Below are 18,588 nucleotides of genomic sequence, written 5' to 3'. Positions count from 1 at the left end.
TGGGCGAGTCTCCTTCCCGTCTGCCTCCACGGGGAACGTCACAGCCCCTCCCTGCCGGGGTAGGTGAGGCGCTTCTCTCTCGACCGGCGGGGCATCTCCCTCCTGGGCGTCCCTGGAACAGCCTCCATCCGTGCCCGTCCCGACCCCGCGGGGCAGCCGGGGGACCCCGGAGTGCCCGTCTCCCGGTGGCAAACCGCTCCGGAAAGCCTCCGGCGGCTCCCAAAGAGTCGGGCACGGCCGAGCCCCGGAGCTCTCTTCCCGGGACGCCTCGGGGGGGCTCCGGGGCCGCCCGGGCTGGGGACGGGGGTCCGGCGGCCGCCCCAACCCCTCCCCTCTCTGTCTCCTCAGACGCCCTCCGCGAGCCGCCTGGCCGAGATGGCCAACTTCACGCCGGTCAACGGCAGCTTCGGCAACCAGTCGGGCCAGTCGGTGCAGGCGATGCCGGCGTCCCCCAACCGCTACGAGACGGTGGAGATGGTGTTCATCGCCACGGTGACGGGCTCGCTGAGCCTGGTGACCGTCGTGGGCAACATCCTGGTCATGCTGTCCATCAAGGTCAACCGGCAGCTGCAGACGGTCAACAACTACTTCCTGTTCAGCCTGGCGTGCGCCGACCTCATCATCGGCGCCTTCTCCATGAACCTGTACACGGTGTACATCATCAAGGGCTACTGGCCGCTCGGGGCCGTGGTGTGCGACCTGTGGCTGGCGCTGGACTACGTGGTCAGCAACGCCTCCGTCATGAACCTGCTCATCATCAGCTTCGACCGCTACTTCTGCGTGACCAAACCGCTCACCTACCCGGCCCGGCGCACCACCAAGATGGCGGGCCTCATGATCGCCGCCGCCTGGGTGCTGTCCTTCGTGCTCTGGGCGCCGGCCATCCTCTTCTGGCAGTTCGTCGTGGGCGAGCGGACGGTGCCGGACAACCAGTGCTTCATCCAGTTCCTGTCCAACCCGGCGGTCACCTTCGGCACGGCCATCGCGGCCTTCTACCTGCCGGTGGTCATCATGACGGTGCTCTACGTGCACATCTCGCTGGCCAGCCGCAGCCGGGTGCACAAGCACCGCGCCGAGGGGCCCAAGGAGAAGAAGGCCAAGAGCCTGTCCTTCCTCCGCAGCCCCCTGGTGAAGCCCAAGCCGGGCCGGAAGCCGGGGGACGCGGCCAAGGAGGACGTCCGCAACGGGCGGCTGGAGGAGGCGCCCCCGCCGGGGCTGCTGCCGCCGCGGCCCCCCGAGGACAAGGACACGTCCAACGACTCCAGCTCGGCCAGCGTCACCCAGAACACCCGCGAGAGGCCCCTGACCGAAGGGTCGACGGCCGAGACCGGCTGCAGCCCGTCCACCCCGCTGCCCCCGCGCCCGCGAGCCCTCAACCCGGCCTCCAAGTGGTCCAAGATCCAGATCGTCACCAAGCAGACGGGCAACGAGTGCGTGACGGCCATCGAGATCGTCCCCGCCACGCCGGCCGGCCTGCGGCCCGCCGCCAACGTGGCCCGCAAGTTCGCCAGCATCGCCCGCAACCAGGTGAGGAAGAAGCGGCAGATGGCGGCCCGCGAGAGGAAGGTGACGCGGACCATCTTCGCCATCTTGCTGGCCTTCATCGTGACGTGGACGCCCTACAACGTCATGGTGCTGGTCAACACGTTCTGCCAGAGCTGCGTCCCCGACACCGTGTGGTCCATCGGCTACTGGCTGTGCTACGTCAACAGCACCATCAACCCCGCCTGCTACGCGCTGTGCAACGCCACCTTCAAGAAGACCTTCAAGCACCTGCTGCTGTGCCAGTACAGAAACATCGGCACCGCCAGGTAAGCGGCCGGCCCCGCCCGCCGCCGCCTCCGGAGGGGGGACGCTCGCACCCTGGCCGCCCTCTTCCCGGGCCTCCGGCGCGTCCCCAGCGGGTGCCCAAAGTCACCCAAGCGAGGACGTCTGGGCCGCCCGCTCCTCGCGGGACCCCCGTGCCTGGGGCCGGCCAGACTGAGCCGCCCGGGGGGCCCCGAGGCGGACTTGGGCTCCGGAGGGCATCTGTGGATTCTTCTCAGGCCCCGAGAGACCCCCCGCCAGAAGGAGCCGCGTGCCCTGGTGCGGAGAGCCGAGGGAAGGGGTTTGGGCGGCGTCCGACAGGCCGACGTCCGACGCCCTAATGGAAGCCTGGGCCGGTCGGGCGAAGATGACCAGACGCCCATCCTGGGGACTGGAGGGGGGCTGAGGGGAGGGTGCTGGCCCGGGTGCCAGGGAGGCAGCGGCAGGAGGGGAGGCTCCGGCTTGAACTCCAGCCATGAGGACCGCTAGGTGGGCAGGGGCACGAGGAGGCACAGAGCTTGGAGGATGCTTGGCTTCTTGGGGGTCAGGGTGGGGAGGTGGAATCCTTGACTCAGAGGGTCCTGATGTGGGGGAGCAGCCCCCATCCCTCCCCCCCACCCCGTGTGTAAATGGCACTGCTTGCCCTTAACCCACCTGCATGCAGGGCTCAGCCCTACCCTCCGGGAAATCCCCCTCCCCACTTCCCCCTTTGCAGCTGCCCTGCGGGGTCCCCCTGCTCCTCCCAAGGCTGTGGGACCTCTAGTGGGTTACCGACTGGATCCTGGGAACAGCCAAGCCCCTGAGGGCCACCGAACCCCAGAGGTCGCCTCCTTGGCTGGCTCTCCCTGCCCCACATGGGCTTGGCACAGCCACATGGCTTCACAGTGTCCGTTGAGCTTTGGGGAGGCTTTCCCACTTCCTGCCTTGGTCCGAGATGCTGATGCCAGAGACTAACATGGGCATGAGGGCAGGGGCAGCCCCGGGAAGAAGGAACTGTGGCTGCAGCAGCTCTGGAAATGTACCCACATCGGGGTGGCACCTGGGAGGGCTGGGCTTTGTGTGCAGGAGAGAGGCGGGCATCGGATGGAGATGGGAGAAGAGGGAAACCGAGAGAAACTGGGAGAGCGAGAGGGAGACCCGGCCCGCACGGGCACATGAGGCTTCTTTGAGACTCAGTTTCTCTCTGTCTAGTGGGCCCCCTCCAGGTGCATGCCCACTTTTCAGAAGGGGGCGGCTCCGTTTCCTTCAGGCTGGGGCCACCCAGGAAGTATCTGGGAAAGGGAGGGAGGGCCAGTATCTCCCCCAACCCTGCCCACTGCTGTGGAGCGTCCGTTGATGTCACTGGCAGGAAGGGGCATGGTGGTGTCAGGGGTTTTCATTTTGTGAAAAGCTGCTTTTCCCATGGGCTAGCTGGACAAGGGCCGGCGGGCACATGGGCGTTCCTGGCCCTGTTTCTGGATCTTCCTCCCAGCCCCTTCGTCCCCCCCCCCCAAACTGCCGCTAAACTAGCAGAGAAGGAGCTTTTCTATATTAAAAACAAAAGGCTTTTATTGGAAAAAAGGCTTTATTTTTCTCTTTTAATAAAGGTGATGGCTTGGATGAGGCGGGGGCCAGGCAGAGATCGGGGCTCCCATCCCTGCGGGAGGGGGAGACCTGATTGATAAAGCTAACGGTCAGAGCAAGGCACCTGGTGTGGAGGACGGGGGTAGGGGAGCCGGGGAGGGAGAGGGGTGCCGAGGCAGGGGCCCCCCAAGGCGCCCCTCCACAGGCAGGCAGGCAGGCAGGCAGCACGGTGTCCGGGCGGAGATCTAGTCCTTCCCCTTCCCTTTCTTGGCTGTGAAACAGAAGCGGGGCGGCTTAGCGGGGAGAAGGAGGGGGGCCCTGCCCTGCCACCCCCTCCCCCTCCCGGGGGCGGACATTGACCTCTGATCTTGGCCTTGGCCTTGAGGGTGCAGGGCTTGGTCACTCGGATGGCCTCCTGGCACTGGGCGTTGTAGAGGGCCTTCTTGAGGGTGCCCTGGCGCGTCTTGGTGCCCGTGCTGCCGTCGCAGGCGCCCCAGCTCTCAAACTTGTACTTGCAGTCGGCTAGAGAAGGGCGGAGATGGGTGGGGGCCGGCCGCTCCCCCTCCCCCGGGCCCGGGCCCCCGCGCCCCGCTCCGGGCCCCGCTTACCTCCGAACTCCTTCTTCCAGTTGCAGGGGACCTTACACTTGAGGCGCCGGCTCTCGCCCCCGCAGCTGCCCTCGCGGAAGCCGATGCCGCAGTCCTTGCTGCTGGGGGTGCAGGGCCCCCAGTTCCAGTCCTCGCACTCGGAGCTGCCCTTCTTCCCCTTGTCTGCAGAGAGCGGCTCTCAGCTCCAGGGCGCGCTCCCCCCTCCCGCAGCCCCCCCGGCCCCGGCACCCCCCCTCAGCCCCCCATCACCTTTCTTGTTCTTGGCGGCCTCGGAGGGGAGGGCCAGGAGGGCCATGAGGGTGAGCACAAGGAAGTTTCGGAGCTGCATCCTGGGGGGGCGGGGCGGGGAGGGGGTCAGCGCGCGATGGCCCTGTGGCCCCCAGTCACGGAGCGCCGCGGGGTGTGTAGGGAAGGGGGTGCCCCTTCCGTGGAGCGCTGGAACCCCCACAATGGGCCGAGGCCCAGGCTCCCCCCACCCCCTCCTCAGACCGGGCCCAGCCAAGGATGAGGGGCCTCGTGGGGGCCTCCCGGGCTGCTCTGCCCTCCCCGCACCCCTGGGTCCCTGGGTGGCTCACTCGGCCCCGGGCCCGGCTCCTCGCGCGCTCGCTCGCTCTCTGCCTGCTCTGAGCTCCGATCCCGCCGCTGCCCGAACCCCTGCCCGTCCCACAGTCCCCGAGACTCGGGCTCCTCCCGCCCGCCCCAGCCCCTTTTGTCTCCAGAACCGGTCTGAGCCGGTCACATGGGCCTCCGCCCCCTCCCCACCGAGGGGAGGGACTCCCGGCCGCCCCGACCCTCCCCGAGGGCCCAGCCCCCGCCTCCACGCCTCCGGGGGCCGGCCGGAGGATGCCCCCAGACTGCTCTCGGGAGCTGGGGGGAGCCGGGGGAGCCCGGCCGAAGGGCCGCTCTCTCCAGGACTCTCGGGGAAACTGAGGTTTCATCAGAGGAGGAAGGCTGGGCGGCCACCGAAGCGGCTCCCCCCGTGGATGTCCGGGCTCCAGGGCCCTTAGTTTCCCCATTTGTGGGATAGGCGGAAGCTCCGGGCTTTATCCCATCTTGGGGAGCAGCGTCTGATTCCCCCCAGCCTCCCCGCGCAGGCTCGAGCTGCATGGAGACTGGCCACTGTCCCTTCCGGCCCCCCTCCCATGCTGCCCCGGGAGCGGGGCCTCTCCCTGCTCCCATCCGCAGTGACCGGCGCCCTCCATCGAGGCGTCGGGGTGGGGGATCCGAGGCGTTTCTCCCGCCGGGATCACCGGACAGACCGGAGCCAGATGAGACCCGGAGGGAGCCCAGGGACCACTCCATCCAACCCCTAGTTTCACAGGTTCGGGACGGGCGAGCGACCTGACCCAAAGAGGGCCATTAGTGGCAGAAGCACCATTTGAACCCAGTTCCCCCGCACTCCTCCATCTACAGCCCGAGAGGGCCGAAGAAGCCAACGTGGTCCAACACTCCAGGCTGGGGAATAGGAAAGGGAATGACCGCTTCTGGCCCGAGCGAAGAAGGGCTCCAGGCCGGGCGGCCCTCTCACACGGGCGGCGGGTTCCTTCCCGGCCGCCCCCAGCCCCAGACACAGAGACTAGTAGGAAAAAGATCCATTTACTGAGTTCCACCCAGCTGGGCTGTAAACATGACACCACGCGAGGCTCCGGGACCCTCCCCCACCCGACTTCTGGATGGATCTCCCGCCTGGGATGAACAGGGGCGCGTGCGAGGGGGCGGGGCCGGGGCCGGAAGGGCAAGTGAGCGGGGCGGCAGCGCGGAGCGCCGGGCCAGCCGCTCTCCCCCCTCGCCGCCTCGGGCCCTCCGCGCCCCCCGGCGCCATTTCTGGGGCCTCCCTCTCTCCCCTGAGCTGGCCACGAAGGCGGCTGGCGTCCTGGCAGTCCGGGCTGGAGGCTCGGCGGGGAAGAGGAGGGCTCCGAAGCCAGGCAACAGACACATGCACGGGGCGGGGGCGGGGGTCTCGGCGGGCCCCAGGCCGGCCATGGGGCTCCTTCCCCAGGCAGGGTCCCCCCACGGTGCGTCCTCCGGCCCAGTGGAATGTAGCAGTGTGAATGGGCAGGGCCGAGGCCCGGAGCGGCAGGTGCCGGCCGAGCTGCCTCTACCGCGGTCGGCTACACGGCCGTCTCCTGATCCTCCCTCTGGATCATCTGGTAGTGCTGCCGGTTCTCTAGGTAGGCGGCCAGCTCCGTGTCCTGCGCCTTCTCCGCCCGCTGCCTCGGCGTGTCACCCTGCCGTGGGGTCAGACGCTGGACTGGAGCGGCGCCCGGGGCCTCCCCCTCCCCCTCGGCCCCTTCCCCAATGGCCGCCCAGGAGCCGCCCCACCCGATGCCCTCTGGGGCGCCTCCAGCCTGGGCACCTGCAGGTCAGTCTTCATGAGCGAGGCTCCCGCTTCCACGATGTAGTGGCAGATGGTGCGTTGGCGCAGGGCCGCTGCCTGATGGAGGGACGTCTCCCCGCTGCAAGGGGGCAGGCCTGGGGATCAGCGAGGAAAGGGGGGCCCCTCCCCGCACCCCCAGCCCAGGCCCCATCCCCAGAGGCCAGCCGAGGGCTGCCCACACTCACTTCTCTTCCACAGCATCGAGGATTTCTGTTGGGGCTGGAAAGGAGGGGAGCGAGGGTCAGCAGGGCCCATCCCAGGGTCATCGGGGCCAGTCCCCTGGCCTCACCCAGAGCAGAGGTGGGATCTGAACCCAGGCCCGGCCCTTCCTCCCGCTCTCACCGTGGTCCAGCAGGTAGCGGACGATCTCCTTGCTGCCAGCCCCAACAGCGAGGTGCAAGAGGGTGCGGCCACGCTCGTCCCGGAGCATCAGGTCTCCCCCGGCCCTGTGCAGCTCCTGGAACTGAGGGCACCCGAGGGGCAGGCTGCGGAGCCGGGCTCGGGGACCTCCCCGGGGCCACCCGCCCGTCTCACTCTCCCACCCATTCGTGCCGTCAGTGTGCCCAGGGAAAGGGGGGTGCCCGGCGGGCCAGCGCTACCTTACAGAAGTCATTGCTCTCAGCAGCCTCTATCAAGCCTTCACCTATAGAACGAAGCCTGCGGTTAGCCCTCTAGGAGGACTCGGTGCCGCCTGCTGCAGGACCCCCTCCCCACTGCCCACCGGCCCTGGGGGCTGCCGTCCTCTGCCTTCCCTCTGGGGCCTGCTGAGCCAGGCCTGGCACACAATAAGGCTTAGTGCTTGTGGATGCATTTTATGCGGTTTAGGCGAAGGCTGGGCTCCTCCAGGAAAGGGGGGCTGTGCCCACTGGGCTTGGCACGCATTTGGGCCCATCCTGCAGCCTTCTGTTGGCCATGGGGAGACTTAGAAGGGGCTTGGAGGGAACAGTCTGCGGACTGGCCAATGAAAGGAGCTCCTGTCCTCCCTGCTCTGCCAGCTTTGCCAACATGGGCCTCAGGCTCCCCAGCCAGAGGGGATTCCCTCGCCCACCCCTCTTCACCCCTATGCCCAGAACCCACAGAGAAAAAGAAGCCTCACCTTTGGGGGGCAGAGCATCCCCTTGGTTTGGCCTGGAAACAGAATTGGGGCAGGGGGAGACATGGTAAGGCTGCTGTTTGGGGCCAGGCTCCCTCCCACCACCCACAAGGGCCCCCCTTCCTCATGCCCAGGGATGCACACCTGGGCCTGGGAGAAGAGGGTGGTGGAGAAGGGGGGCCGGGGGCTTGGGGGGCCTCAAGGTCTGGCCTGGCAGGTGTGCCCAGCAGCTCTGGGTCCAAGACATAGAGTTCATCCTGAGCAATCTCCGTCACGTAGTTGAGGTGTTCCTGAAAGGAAGCTTCTAGTCAGGCCCCAGGCCTTCTCCCACTAAAGGGGAGGCACAGTGGCCAAGGGTTGTGGAATGCCCTCTCAGCATGGGGGAGGCATGAGATCACCCTAATGGGGTCCTTGGGGAGGCTGCAACCCCTTTAAATTATGTACTTTCAATCTATTCAATGATATATTTTAAAATACCTATTCTGTATCTATAAATCCCTCACATAATAAATGTTCCCTGACTGTCTGACCCTCTTATTAATACTGTGTATTATAGTGGTCACTGACTCCCTCCACCCCGCTCTATGAACTCCCTGAGGGCAGGAATCTTCCCACTGCACAGCACAATGCTTTATTCCCGGCAGGTGCTTACTAAGCATCAGAAGGGTTTTGAATCTCCTCTTTCTAGTTAGGTTTCCATCCATTATCCCTCCAGATCCATCCCTTCTGGCCACCATTGTCCAGGCTTCATCAACTCCTGCCTGAACTGGAAACCCAAGGATTTTCCAGTCACGGTGCTCAGTGGGATCTGGACCTAGAGGCCCTGGGCTCTGGGTGACCTATGCTTCATTTCTCTGGACTTTAGGGTGTTGTGACCCTTCCAGCCTAGGATCACCCTGTGATGACCCATTGCTGAGCAGGTGGCCCTACTGGCCCCAGGCTCTCCTTCCCTCCCTTCCATCTTTCTCAACCATATGGGCCTGGCACCATCTTTGCCCTGATCAAGAAGCTTGAGCCACCTCCTGCTGCCTTTAAGAGAAAATACAAACTCTCCCTGGGCAGGGAAAGAGCTCTGCCAGCCTTCAGGGACGATACAAATGCCAGTTCTCATCCTCACCCCCATCTCCTCTTCAGTCTGGCTACAACTAGCTCCTCAGATGGACTTCCTGCCCACGAGCTTTGACCACAATGGGCCCTTTGGCTAGTGCTCTCCCAGCGGCCCGTTGGATCCCAGCCAGGACTCAGCTCCAGTGGGCTCTGCCACCGAAGCCCTGGACAAGTCCTTTCCTCTCTCGGGGCCTGCTTCATCCTCCAGGGAATGAAGACAATAACCCTTAGGTGGCCTGCAGCTCTCCGAAGCAGCCCCGGTCAATGTGGAGAGGCCCCCCTGAACTCCCTTTCCAGGGACCCCTTGTGTGCTCCAGTGACACCTCAGGGACAGCCTGCCCCATTCTGCTCACCCCCTGCTTCAGGGGATCCCTGACTACAAGGAAGCCCCAAACAGCCCTGTGGAGGGAGAGAGAGACGGGGAGGGAAAGAGGGAGACTGAGACAGTGTGTCATCCGTCTGTCCGTCTGCCCTTGTGAGACGCCGTACTCTCAGTGTGACCGAGATGAGCGAGGGCCGGGATGGCTGGCCGGGCTCCTTGTGCTACCTACCTGGGCCCGGTCGATCCGGTAGAATCGATTGGCCGTGGTTGCTGTGGGAGAGAAAAGGGCATGAGGAAGGCCGGGCTCCTCTCAGGCTCCTGACTGCCTCCCACCCCGGGAAGGAGAAAGCTTTCCCTGGGTCCCTGCTGGGTCCCTCCTGGGCAGGGACTCACCATCCAGGAAACACCACTTGGAGGACAGTTTGGGGCCTGAGGAAGCCTTGGCTCCGGCTCCATTGGGTTCCTGCTCAGGAAGAAGTGAGGGTTAGGGGCTGGCATGGGGCATGGGGTAAGGGCAGAGCCAAGAAGGCTGGGCCATCTGTGCCCCAATGGGCACCGTCGCCCCCCCTCCCACACCCAAGCTGATCCCACCAGGAGCCCCTCCTCACCCCCTGCTGCAGCCTCTCGATGTGGGTCCTGCAGAGCTCCAGGTCGCTGTCCCCCGGCACCACCACAGTGCCCAGGGGCACGGCTGCAGAGACAACGGGGCATCGGTCAGCCTTGGGGCTAAGCCTCCGGTGGCCCCCAGCACCCCTGACCCCCGCCCAGACCCACTCACAGGCCTCCTTGAGCTTCTCCTTGTCATAGTGCAAGGCCTCATAGTCATGCATGCTGACCCGGCGAAGCTGGATTCGAAGCTGCTCAGGGACGGGCTGCTGACTGTGGCAGGAAGGGCCGGAGGTCAGAGATCAGGAGGGACAGAGGGTGGGCAGGGGGGGTTCCGGGCAGGGCTGGAGGTCAGAGATGGGGAGGGACAGAGGGCAGGGGGGGTTCCGGGCAGGGCCCAGGCCGTACTCGCTGCGCAGGGGGACGGAGCTCCTCCGCTTGGCCTTCTGCACCATGGTGGCCTGGTTGCGCAGGGCGATGCGGATGCAGGAAGCGGACAGCTTGCAGGGCTCCCCGTCCACCTGCACCGGGATGGCCTTGGCCGTGGTGAGCAGCACCTCCCGGCACTGGGTCAGGCGCTCGCCGTGGCCGCCCACCTGGAGCGCAGCCTGTGGGCACAGGAGCTGTGACGGGATGGCCCGCCGCACCCCCTCCGGGCGGCCGCTCTGCCTTCCCCACCTCAGGACGGAGTCGGCAGAAAAGGTTTGGGGGCGCCCCGTGCCCGGCGCCGGCCCGGCCACTCACCAGCGATGTCATGGTGAAGCCGATGACCTCGAGGTAGCCGTCGTCGTGCCTCTGCGGCTCGAAGTCGTGGTGCTCCCCGGGGTGGCCCCAGGGCATGGTGCCCGCACAATACCTGCGGGGAGGGCAGAGTGAGGGGCCGCCGGGGGCCGGGGGCCGGGCTGGGCTGCCCGCCGCTCTCCTCACCTGGGGATGTTCAGGAAGACGATGCACTGGGGCTTCAGGTCCTGGATCTTGGGGGTCAGGTCTGTGCCGTCACACTGCAAGGGCATCCGTGTGGGCGAGGGCTGGGGGCGGGGACGCTCGCCCCGGGGAGACCCACCAGCTGACCCGGGTGGGCTTCGTGCCGCCCCGAGCCCTCCCCACCACCTCCTGCGGCCCGACTCACCACCACGCGGATATGCTTGGCCAAGTCTTTGGAGCTGCCCATCAGGAAGTCAGAGAACGCCGTCTGTCGGCAGCAGGAGGAAGCGGTCATGCCGGCTCCTCGGAGCCTCCCACTCTGTCCTCCCCCCCGGGGGAACCCCACGAAGCGGGAGACCCCGAGAGTCGGCGTGCTGGCCTTGGGCTCCTGGCTCCGGCGCCAGGTCACTCGGGCCCAGGCACGTCGTCTCTGAGTCTCTGCTCTGAGATCTCGCACCCTGCCTGCTGGGCAAGCTTGCAGGGAAGAAGGGAAAGGGGGGCTGCGGGGCCCCCGGAGCCCCTCTGGGGAAGGAAGCCTTCGAGGCCTCCGAGCTGTGGTGGGGCGGCGCTCAGGGACCGGCGAGTCCCGGGCTTACCCCAGCGTAGAACATCTTGTTCCGGAAGCGGCTGTTGAATTTTTCTGGGTTGGCCTCTACGTTTAGAGCAGAGAAGAAGAGGCGGAGGTCACGGGGGCCCCCGCTCCCCGTCTCCCCGCCCCGCTCTCGGGGGGAACACGCTCCCCCGGCCTTTCCCGCCCGGGAGCCGCTGACCTCGAGACTCGTGAAACTCCAGCGTGACGTGGGCGTCGAAGCCGAGGCTGAAGTAGTTGTTGAAGACGTCCAGCGGCAGCTAGAAGGAAGGCAAAGGGGGAGCATCGTCAGGAAGGCGGCGAGTCTGGGAGCCCGCAGATAGGGACAGTCTGAGGGGCCCGGGGAGCCCGCCCCTCCAGGGGAGGCTCAGGATGGGGCAGGGAAGGGCGGGGGGCCACGGGCGCCGCCCCGAGTCCAGGCCGACCCTGTCAGTAGCTCCCTCGTCCCGCTCCTCGGGCCCGGCCTCCGGGTTGGGCTCTGCCCTCAGGTCCCAGCGATCCAGCTGCACCACGTTGCCCTCCTCCACGTGGGAAAGGATCTTGGACACGGGCTCATCCGTGTAGCCCTGAGGAAGCAGGGAGCGGGGCCTGAGCCGGCTGCCGGGCCCCGGGGCCCCCTCCTCCGGCCCAGGCCCCCCTTCTCACCCCACCCCAGTTGAGGGTCCGGGCCAGATCGTTGCCGGTGCCCAGGGGCAGGATGGCGACGGGTGGCGACGGCTTCAGGCGCAGCTGGTCCAGGGTGGAGAGGATCCAGCCGACCTGAGCGGGAAAGAGGGGAGCAGAGCTGAGGCCCGGGCCGGCTCGCACCCGCGACCCCAGGAGGCTCCCGGAGGGTCGGGGGGCTCACCGTGCCGTCGCCCCCGCACGCCAGGATCCGAAGGTTGGGCACTCTCCGGTACATCTCCAGCCTGTGGGGGAAAGGCAGGGCAGTGGGCCCCGGCCCCGCAGAGCCGCCGGCCGGCCGGCCCTCCCACTCCCCAGACCCCCCATACTCACGCCTCCTTGGGCCCGCCCTGGCTCAGGTCAAAGACTTGCCGTGGGTTGAGATACCAGAGGAAGGACTGGATGATCTTAGAACCCTGGGAGAGGCAGAAGGCAGCGAGAACAAACTGGGGGTGTTGGAGGTAAAAAACGGAGAAACCCGGGGAACTGGCTCGGGGAGTCCACGTGGGAGGAGCCGGGCAGGAGCCGGGCTGCCAAGAGGACTCCGGAGGAGGCGGCCCTCCCTTCCCGGGCGCGGGGGGCACAGGCTCCGGCCCCCCGGGGGGGAGGGCTCAGGGCCGGCCCTTACCTGATTGCCTCCACTCTTGGGATTCACAAACACCAGCAGGGGCTTCATGAGGGGGGACGGGGTAGGCTTGATGATGAATGGCTTCCATCGGCCCTCCTGCAGGACGGGGAAGGGGCAGAGCTGTCGGGGCCCTTCCGGGCACGGCTGCCAGGGGCAGGAGCCCGGGGTGCCACCCCTGCCGGGCCACCAGCAGTCGTGCGTTTCACAGAGGAGGGCCTGCGCCAAGGCCCCATGGCTGGGAGGCCCCCCCGGTGTCCCGCAGGCCCCCGGCCCTACCTCGGGCCCCTTCTTGCTGGACTTCCTCTTGAAGGACGTCCTCTTCTTCTTTTTGCTGACCTTCAGGGGGTTCTGCAAGAGGGAGCACGGAGGTCAGCGCGGCCTCGGCCACGGCTCGGGAAGGAATGGGGGCGGTGGGGCGCGAGCTTCACCTGGGGGCGGCGGGCCCGGAGGATCCAGGTCGGGGGGATGACCACCGCGGCGTGCGCCCCCAGGGAGCAGGGCTCCTCGATCTGCTGGATCATGAAGCAGGACACCTTGTTGTGGTACTGTGGGGAGGACACAGAGAGGGGCTGAGTCCGGGGGTCCCGGCTCCAGCCGGAGGCAAAGCCGCGGCCAGGGGGATACTCACTGCCTGCTTACACCATGAGCAGCTGATGGCCACGATCTCTTTACTGTGGAAAGTAAACTTCTGCTGGAAGCCCTGAGGAGGAGGAGGAGGGACAAGGGTCACTGAGGGGCAGTGCCCGGCACAGGCCGGCGGCCACCCTCCCTGCTGCTCTGCGGCCACGGGGCACCGGAAGGCCACGGGGAGTTTCTTCTGCTTCCTGGGATAACACTTGGCAGGGAAGAGGCAATTCTGCAGCATCTCCTGTGGGCTGGGCTCCCCGCTAGGAGCTTTACGAGTGGCATCTTGGATGCAGGGGCTGTGAACACTTGTTTTACAGAGGAGGAAACTGAGGCAGAGGAAAGTGCCTTGTTCAGGGAGGAGGGAGGGAAGGACACCCTCAAGGCCCAGCCCCAAGGAGGAGCTCAGTCCCACCCTAGGACTGCTCTAGGGAGCGGGTGCTGGCCTGCTTTCTAAGGCGGGCCAGGGGGTGCGTGCAAAGCCGGTGCCTGCAGCTACCTCGGCTTTACCCTGGCTGCTCACACTGCCCCGGTGGGGGGGGGGGCTGAGGCTAGGGGAGCTCTGCTCACCTTCCCACAGTGCCGGCACTTGCCATCCTGCCGCCGCCGATGCACCCAGTGATGACGAACAAAAGTTGGCTGCAGAAGCCAGAAGAAGAAGATGAGGACAGGCCCGGGGAGCACCCTCTGCCCGCGGCCCAGCCTCATCGCCTAGGCTGCCCAGCCAGAGGACAGGCCGTGTGGGCACAGCAAAAGAAGCCTCAGGGAGAAATTGGGCTGGTTCCAAAGTCCCCTGAGTTGTAGCCCGAGAAAGTCAGAAGAGGGAGAGCCTCAGAAATCAGTGGCCCCCCAGGAAAAAGAGGGGCTGATGTGCCCAGAGTTACACAATAGGAAATCCAGGATTCCATCCCAGGCTCTCTGATGGCAGATTCTGGGTGTCTTCAGTGGTGTCCAGGGCGCTGAGGCTCTGAGAAAGACTGCTGCTCCCCTGGGGGTGTCCCCTTCACCTTGCCCAGGACTAACCTGAGCAACCCACCACTGGGTGGTACTCTGGAGAAGCTCTAGGATCCCACCAGGAGGGGCTCAGGGCATCAAGCCTTGAAATGAGCATCTCGGCCCTGCTCTAGGCTCAAGAATCCCAACATGTTCTCCCTCCCAGGCCCCCGAGTGTCACCCCAAGTCTTACCTCCCGCACGTTCCTAGACCCTGATTCCCGGAAGGATGGCTTACAGCGGAAGTTAATCTGTAAAAAGTTCCGACATAAAAATGTGAGGACCGAGGGCCAGGCCAGCCCCGGGCCTCCCGCAGTGGAGGTGAACACAGGAGACCTCACCACTCCCAAGAGGCGCATTCTGGCTCTGCTGCCCAGGAAGGAATCTCCTCTTCTTACTCCTTTGTTGCTTAAGCTACCTGGGGGGCTTCGAAGGGCACCCGCTCCTCCCGGCTGTCTAACCGAGGCCTCCTTGGCTTCACCCTCAATAATAACAGCCCTGGCCACATAGGATATACGGGGTCCCTCCTAGCGAGCACCAAGCTGAGTCCCTTCTTGTGCCAGATTAGGAGGCGCTGTCCCCACTGGCCTCCTCCTCCGAGTCCTTGGGGCATCTCTACCCTGGGGCAGGCTTTGCTGATGCTGTCGCTGCCCCTTGGCCCACTGATCTGGCTGCTCCTTTCTGCCTGTAGACGTTCAGACCCTGCCTTGGTGGCGGGGGGCCTTCAGGCCCACATCCCAACCCCACAGCAGAGCAGGATCCCCAGTCACCTTGTCCAGCTGCTCGATACAAGGCATGTGCACAACGATCTTGCAGGCGGCACACTTGCGTCGAGACACGGATTTCTGCTACAGGAAGGAAGGGCACAAGGGTCAGGGGGACCAAAGGCAACAACTCACATTTCTCCCCTCCCTCATCTCAGGTTCCTCATTTGTCACCTTATCTCATGAGTCTGAGGATCCTTTAGCCACTCTGGCCCGCTCACCTCTGTCTCACACAAAGAGGCAGTTTTCCTCCTTAACAAGAACCTCTACTCCTGCACAAGCAATCCCATTCTATCCCTTCTCCAATGATGCCCCCTCAGTCATGCCCACTCACTCACTTCTCTTCAATCTTTCCCTCTACTGGCTCATTCTCTACTACCTACAAACATTCCCACATCTCCACCATCCTCCAAAGACCCTCACCTGACCTGGTTCTTCCATCCCAGATAACCATTGTCCTCTATCTCTTCTGCCTTTTGTAGTTAAACTCCTTGAAAAGGCTGTCTCCTACGGATGCCTCCACTTTCTTGGCTTTTACTGTCTTCTTAATCCCTTACAACCTCGCTTCTGATCCCATCATTTCACCAAAACTATTCTCTCCAAAGTCACCAACGATCTTAGTTGCCAAATTCAATGACTTTTCCAGTCCTCACTCTTCCTGACCTCTCTGTGGCTTTGGACTCTGCTGATCATTCTCTTCTCTCAGGTTCAGGACATCACTCTCTCCTGGTCCTCCTCCCTCCTATCTGAGCAGACCTCGTGTCCACTTCGTTGGGCATCATTCAGACCATGCTCTCTAGACTGCGTCCACCAGGGCTCTGGGCCCAGGGCCCTCTTCTCTTCTCCCTCTAGCTCTCTTACTTGGTAATCTCAGTAGCTCCCTGCATTCAATGGCCATCTCTTTGGTGAAGATGCCCAAATCTACCTCTGCTGACCTCCAGTCTCGCATCTCCAAATGCCTTTTGGTATTTGAAGTGAATGCCCAGTAGACATCTGAAACTCCACATGTTCAAAACCTAACTTCATTGATCTCCCTAAATCCTGCCCCTTTCCTTTCCTGTTACTGTTGTGGGCACCCCAAGCCCATCAGGCTCACAACCAAGAAGTCACCCTGGATTCTCCGGGCTCTCTCGCCCCACTGTGCCCATGGTGTTGCCAAGGCCTATTGATCTCACCTTTGTGGAATCTCTGGAATAAGGAGAATCCCGCTTCTCTCCTCTGATACAGCCTTGTATCTGGATCATTGCTAAAGCTGTTAGGGGGTCTGCCTGTCTCAAGTCTCTCCCAATATCAGTCCCTTCTCCATTCAGCCACCAAAGTGATTCTCTCATGCACAGGTCCAATCATACCACCCCATTCCTCGATAAACCCCACTGCCTTTTGTTTTTGTATCCCCAGCACTTAGCCTAGTGCCTGGCACATAGCAGAAACTTAATAAATATTGACTGATTGAGGCAAAAAGAGATCAAATGACTTGCCCAAAGTTACACAGCCACAAAGTCTCTGAAGCTGGATTTGAACTGAGGTCTTCCTGACTCTAGTGCTTTACCAGCTGCCTCAAAACACTTAAATGTTCCATTGCTCAAGCCCTGGTGCTGTGGAAGGGGGTGAAGGGAACAGGCATTTACATACGATGCACAAAGCACTGTATACTTTTTACAAACATCACCTCAATTTTATTCTCACAAAAACTCCCAGGAGGTATGGCATTATTATTGCCCTCATTTTACAGTTAAGGAAACCGAGGCTGAATACCTTGCCCAAGGTCCCACAGCTAGAAGTGCCTCAGGTGGGATTTGAACCCAGGTCTTCCCAGTTCTAGATGGTACCCCCTAGAGGCCTGTGGCAAAGAGGGAAGAGAAAGTCCTGTCTCTGACTGGCAGCGACCTGCCTTATCTAACATGGACAGAAGCCCTGGTCAGTTCCTCCCTAGGCCACTGGAAGGAAGAAGCAGGCAGCCCTGACTCCCCTCCACACTCACCAGCATCTTGGCAACACAGTACTGCTCCCCGACATAGCAGAAGTCTCCAGACACATTGGTCTCGAACCAGATGTGCTCCCCGTAGGTGGCTGTTTCCTGGGGGATGGAGCAGGCCTATGAGCAGCTCTGGCCAGGCTTGAGGCTCCTCCCTCTCAGGACCCCAAACCCTCACATTGTTGGCCCTGGCCACTGCCTGGGTCACGCTTCCCTGGACAAAGCCCGCAGGTCTAGCAGGCTACGGCACAGGCCTCTCCTGACTCTTCAGCCCATACGCTCAGAATTTTAGAGCTTCAAAAGCCCTACGAAAACATCCAATACTTTCATTTTCCAGATAAGGAAAATGCCTTACTGAGAAAAAAAAATGACCTGCCTCAACTCCCTCCTAGACTGAAGCGTCTTTCAGGGAGGCTGGGACGTGCATCTCCCAGCACCCCAGGGGTGATCAAATGAAGCTATGGAAATGCAGGGGGCCAGAGGCGCTTCCCAGAACGCCCTTTCCATCCTCTGCCAAGGCCCATCGGGGAGGCAGGGCCTGGATCCTGAATACCATCTCCCTGAGAAATGGGGATGCTCCAGCCATCTCCATGCGGAGGCCAGATAGGCAGTCCCTGTCCTAGGATCTCGTCCCCCACTCACCCCCAGTCTCCCATTACTCACGCTCCAGTCCACAGTGCTTCGAATCTGCCTTTCAGGCTCACCACATGGAGCTCCAGGGCTTGGGTTTGGGGGGACCAGATGTTGAAGCCCTGACTTGGCAATGGCTTTCCTGAAAAGAAGGGACAACTAAGAACTCGAGGAAATAGAAGGACTCCTTTTCTTCCCTCATCCTTCACCCCTGCTCTCCTTCCAGCTGGTCCAGGCTGGTGGAAGGGGCAGAGACAAAGCCTGGGGGTGGCTGGATGGGCTCGAGGTCACCAAGAGTCCTGATCTGACTCAGGCCTTGGACCCCAGCTGCTCTGCCCAGCCTGACCACCGCTATACCTACGAGAGCAGAGAACTCCAGGCCTCCGGTCCGGCGGACTTGCGTTTCAGGGCCACTTGGCGCCTCCGGGACAGGGGGCGCAGGTGGGCCAGCAGGAGTGGGCTGGCAGAGGCACCAGAGGCCTTTCGGGAGCCAGTGACAAGGTGCTGCCCCGAAGGCCGGTACTGGCTGAGACGTCGGTAGTAACCATGTAGGCCCCAGATGGTCCGCTCATACATCACGTCGGTGGGGAGCAGGTGGGAAGAATTTTGGCGGCGCCGCAGACAGCGGGGCACGTGGAGCCGGGGCCTGTTGCCCGGGTGCTGAGGGCCGGGGGCAGCCAGCTCCTTGCCACCTGCCCGAGGAGTCCTTAGCCCAGGAAGCCCCGTCTCTTCCTCCGTTTCTTCATTCTTCCCCAGGAGGTCAGAGAGGAACATGGGGGTCCCCAGGAGGTGAGTTTCGCTAGCGGCCTGGGCCAGTCTCTGGGACGGGTCTGGCACCACAGTCAAGCGGGGGTTGTGGCTTGGCAGTACGGTGCTGGAGCGGCGACGGGAGGCCCCCACCCCACAGCTAAGAAGGCAGCCCTGGAGCTGCGAACTGGACCTTCGCTGCTGAGTCAGAGAGGAGGAAGGCTGGCCGGCTGGGGATCGACGTCGGACCTTGCCCGTGGGAAGGGCCACCCCGCTCCCCCTCCGCTGCCCACTGAGGCCTGCCCTTGGCCCCTTCCTCCTGAAGTGTCTCCTAAAGAAAGTCTCCATTGTGGGCGCGGCAGCTGTGGGCACAGAAACCAGCCGTCAGTGGCTGGGGTCAGACTGCTGTCCCTCTCCTCTCCTCAGCCCAGCATCGGGGCCTTCCCCACATCCGGGCACACAGCAGTGGACACTAAGGTAGGGCCAGGTGCGGGATGCCACAGCGATCCCAGCTGACCTCCAGCTAAGAGCCCCCTTGGCCTCTCCCAAGCGCTCTGGGTTGGATGGTGC

The 18,588-nt window shown here is 63.7% G+C and overlaps 3 protein-coding genes across 5 annotated transcripts; 1 reads left to right on the top strand and 2 right to left on the bottom strand.

The window, feature by feature from the left end:
* Positions 1-375: 375 nt before the first annotated feature.
* Positions 376-1,815, top strand: CHRM4 (cholinergic receptor muscarinic 4). The gene has a single exon (XM_044681311.1). The coding sequence runs from the start codon at positions 376-378 to the stop codon at positions 1,813-1,815; it is 1,440 nt and encodes a 479-aa protein (XP_044537246.1).
* Positions 1,816-3,372: 1,557 nt separating this feature from the next.
* Positions 3,373-5,463, bottom strand: MDK (midkine). 2 transcript variants are annotated; one of them, XM_044681309.1, is made up of 5 exons: positions 4,553-5,463; positions 4,227-4,306; positions 3,978-4,139; positions 3,730-3,891; positions 3,373-3,640 (listed from the first exon to the last, which is right to left on the bottom strand). In XM_044681309.1, exons 2-5 carry the CDS (start codon positions 4,303-4,305, stop codon positions 3,615-3,617), a joined length of 429 nt encoding a protein of 142 aa, XP_044537244.1. In that variant the 5' UTR covers position 4,306; positions 4,553-5,463; the 3' UTR covers positions 3,373-3,614. The 2 variants fall into 2 exon arrangements, with proteins under 2 accessions (XP_044537244.1, XP_044537245.1); XM_044681310.1 differs by lacking the exons at positions 3,978-4,139; positions 4,553-5,463 and having other exon boundaries at positions 4,227-4,489.
* A 91-nt stretch (positions 5,464-5,554) lies between these two features.
* Positions 5,555-18,366, bottom strand: DGKZ (diacylglycerol kinase zeta). 2 transcript variants are annotated; one of them, XM_044681307.1, is made up of 31 exons: positions 17,633-18,366; positions 17,305-17,413; positions 16,648-16,743; positions 14,673-14,750; positions 14,097-14,153; positions 13,481-13,549; positions 12,915-12,986; positions 12,715-12,831; positions 12,563-12,634; positions 12,287-12,382; positions 11,992-12,074; positions 11,843-11,903; positions 11,641-11,754; positions 11,421-11,561; positions 11,177-11,255; positions 11,003-11,058; positions 10,612-10,674; positions 10,410-10,483; positions 10,227-10,338; positions 9,891-10,090; positions 9,655-9,755; positions 9,485-9,567; positions 9,270-9,339; positions 9,106-9,146; positions 7,592-7,737; positions 7,451-7,482; positions 6,954-6,997; positions 6,697-6,817; positions 6,540-6,573; positions 6,334-6,433; positions 5,555-6,205 (listed from the first exon to the last, which is right to left on the bottom strand). In XM_044681307.1, exons 1-31 carry the CDS (start codon positions 18,364-18,366, stop codon positions 6,089-6,091), a joined length of 3,372 nt encoding a protein of 1,123 aa, XP_044537242.1. In that variant the 3' UTR covers positions 5,555-6,088. The 2 variants fall into 2 exon arrangements, with proteins under 2 accessions (XP_044537242.1, XP_044537243.1); XM_044681308.1 differs by having other exon boundaries at positions 14,673-14,747.
* Positions 18,367-18,588: the final 222 nt, after the last annotated feature.

The sequence above is a fragment of the Gracilinanus agilis genome, chromosome 6 (assembly GCF_016433145.1).
Source record: "Gracilinanus agilis isolate LMUSP501 chromosome 6, AgileGrace, whole genome shotgun sequence".
Lineage (NCBI taxonomy): Eukaryota > Metazoa > Chordata > Mammalia > Didelphimorphia > Didelphidae > Gracilinanus > Gracilinanus agilis.
Note: the sequence above shows the minus strand (reverse complement) of the source record. Positions and strands in the feature narration are given on the sequence as shown.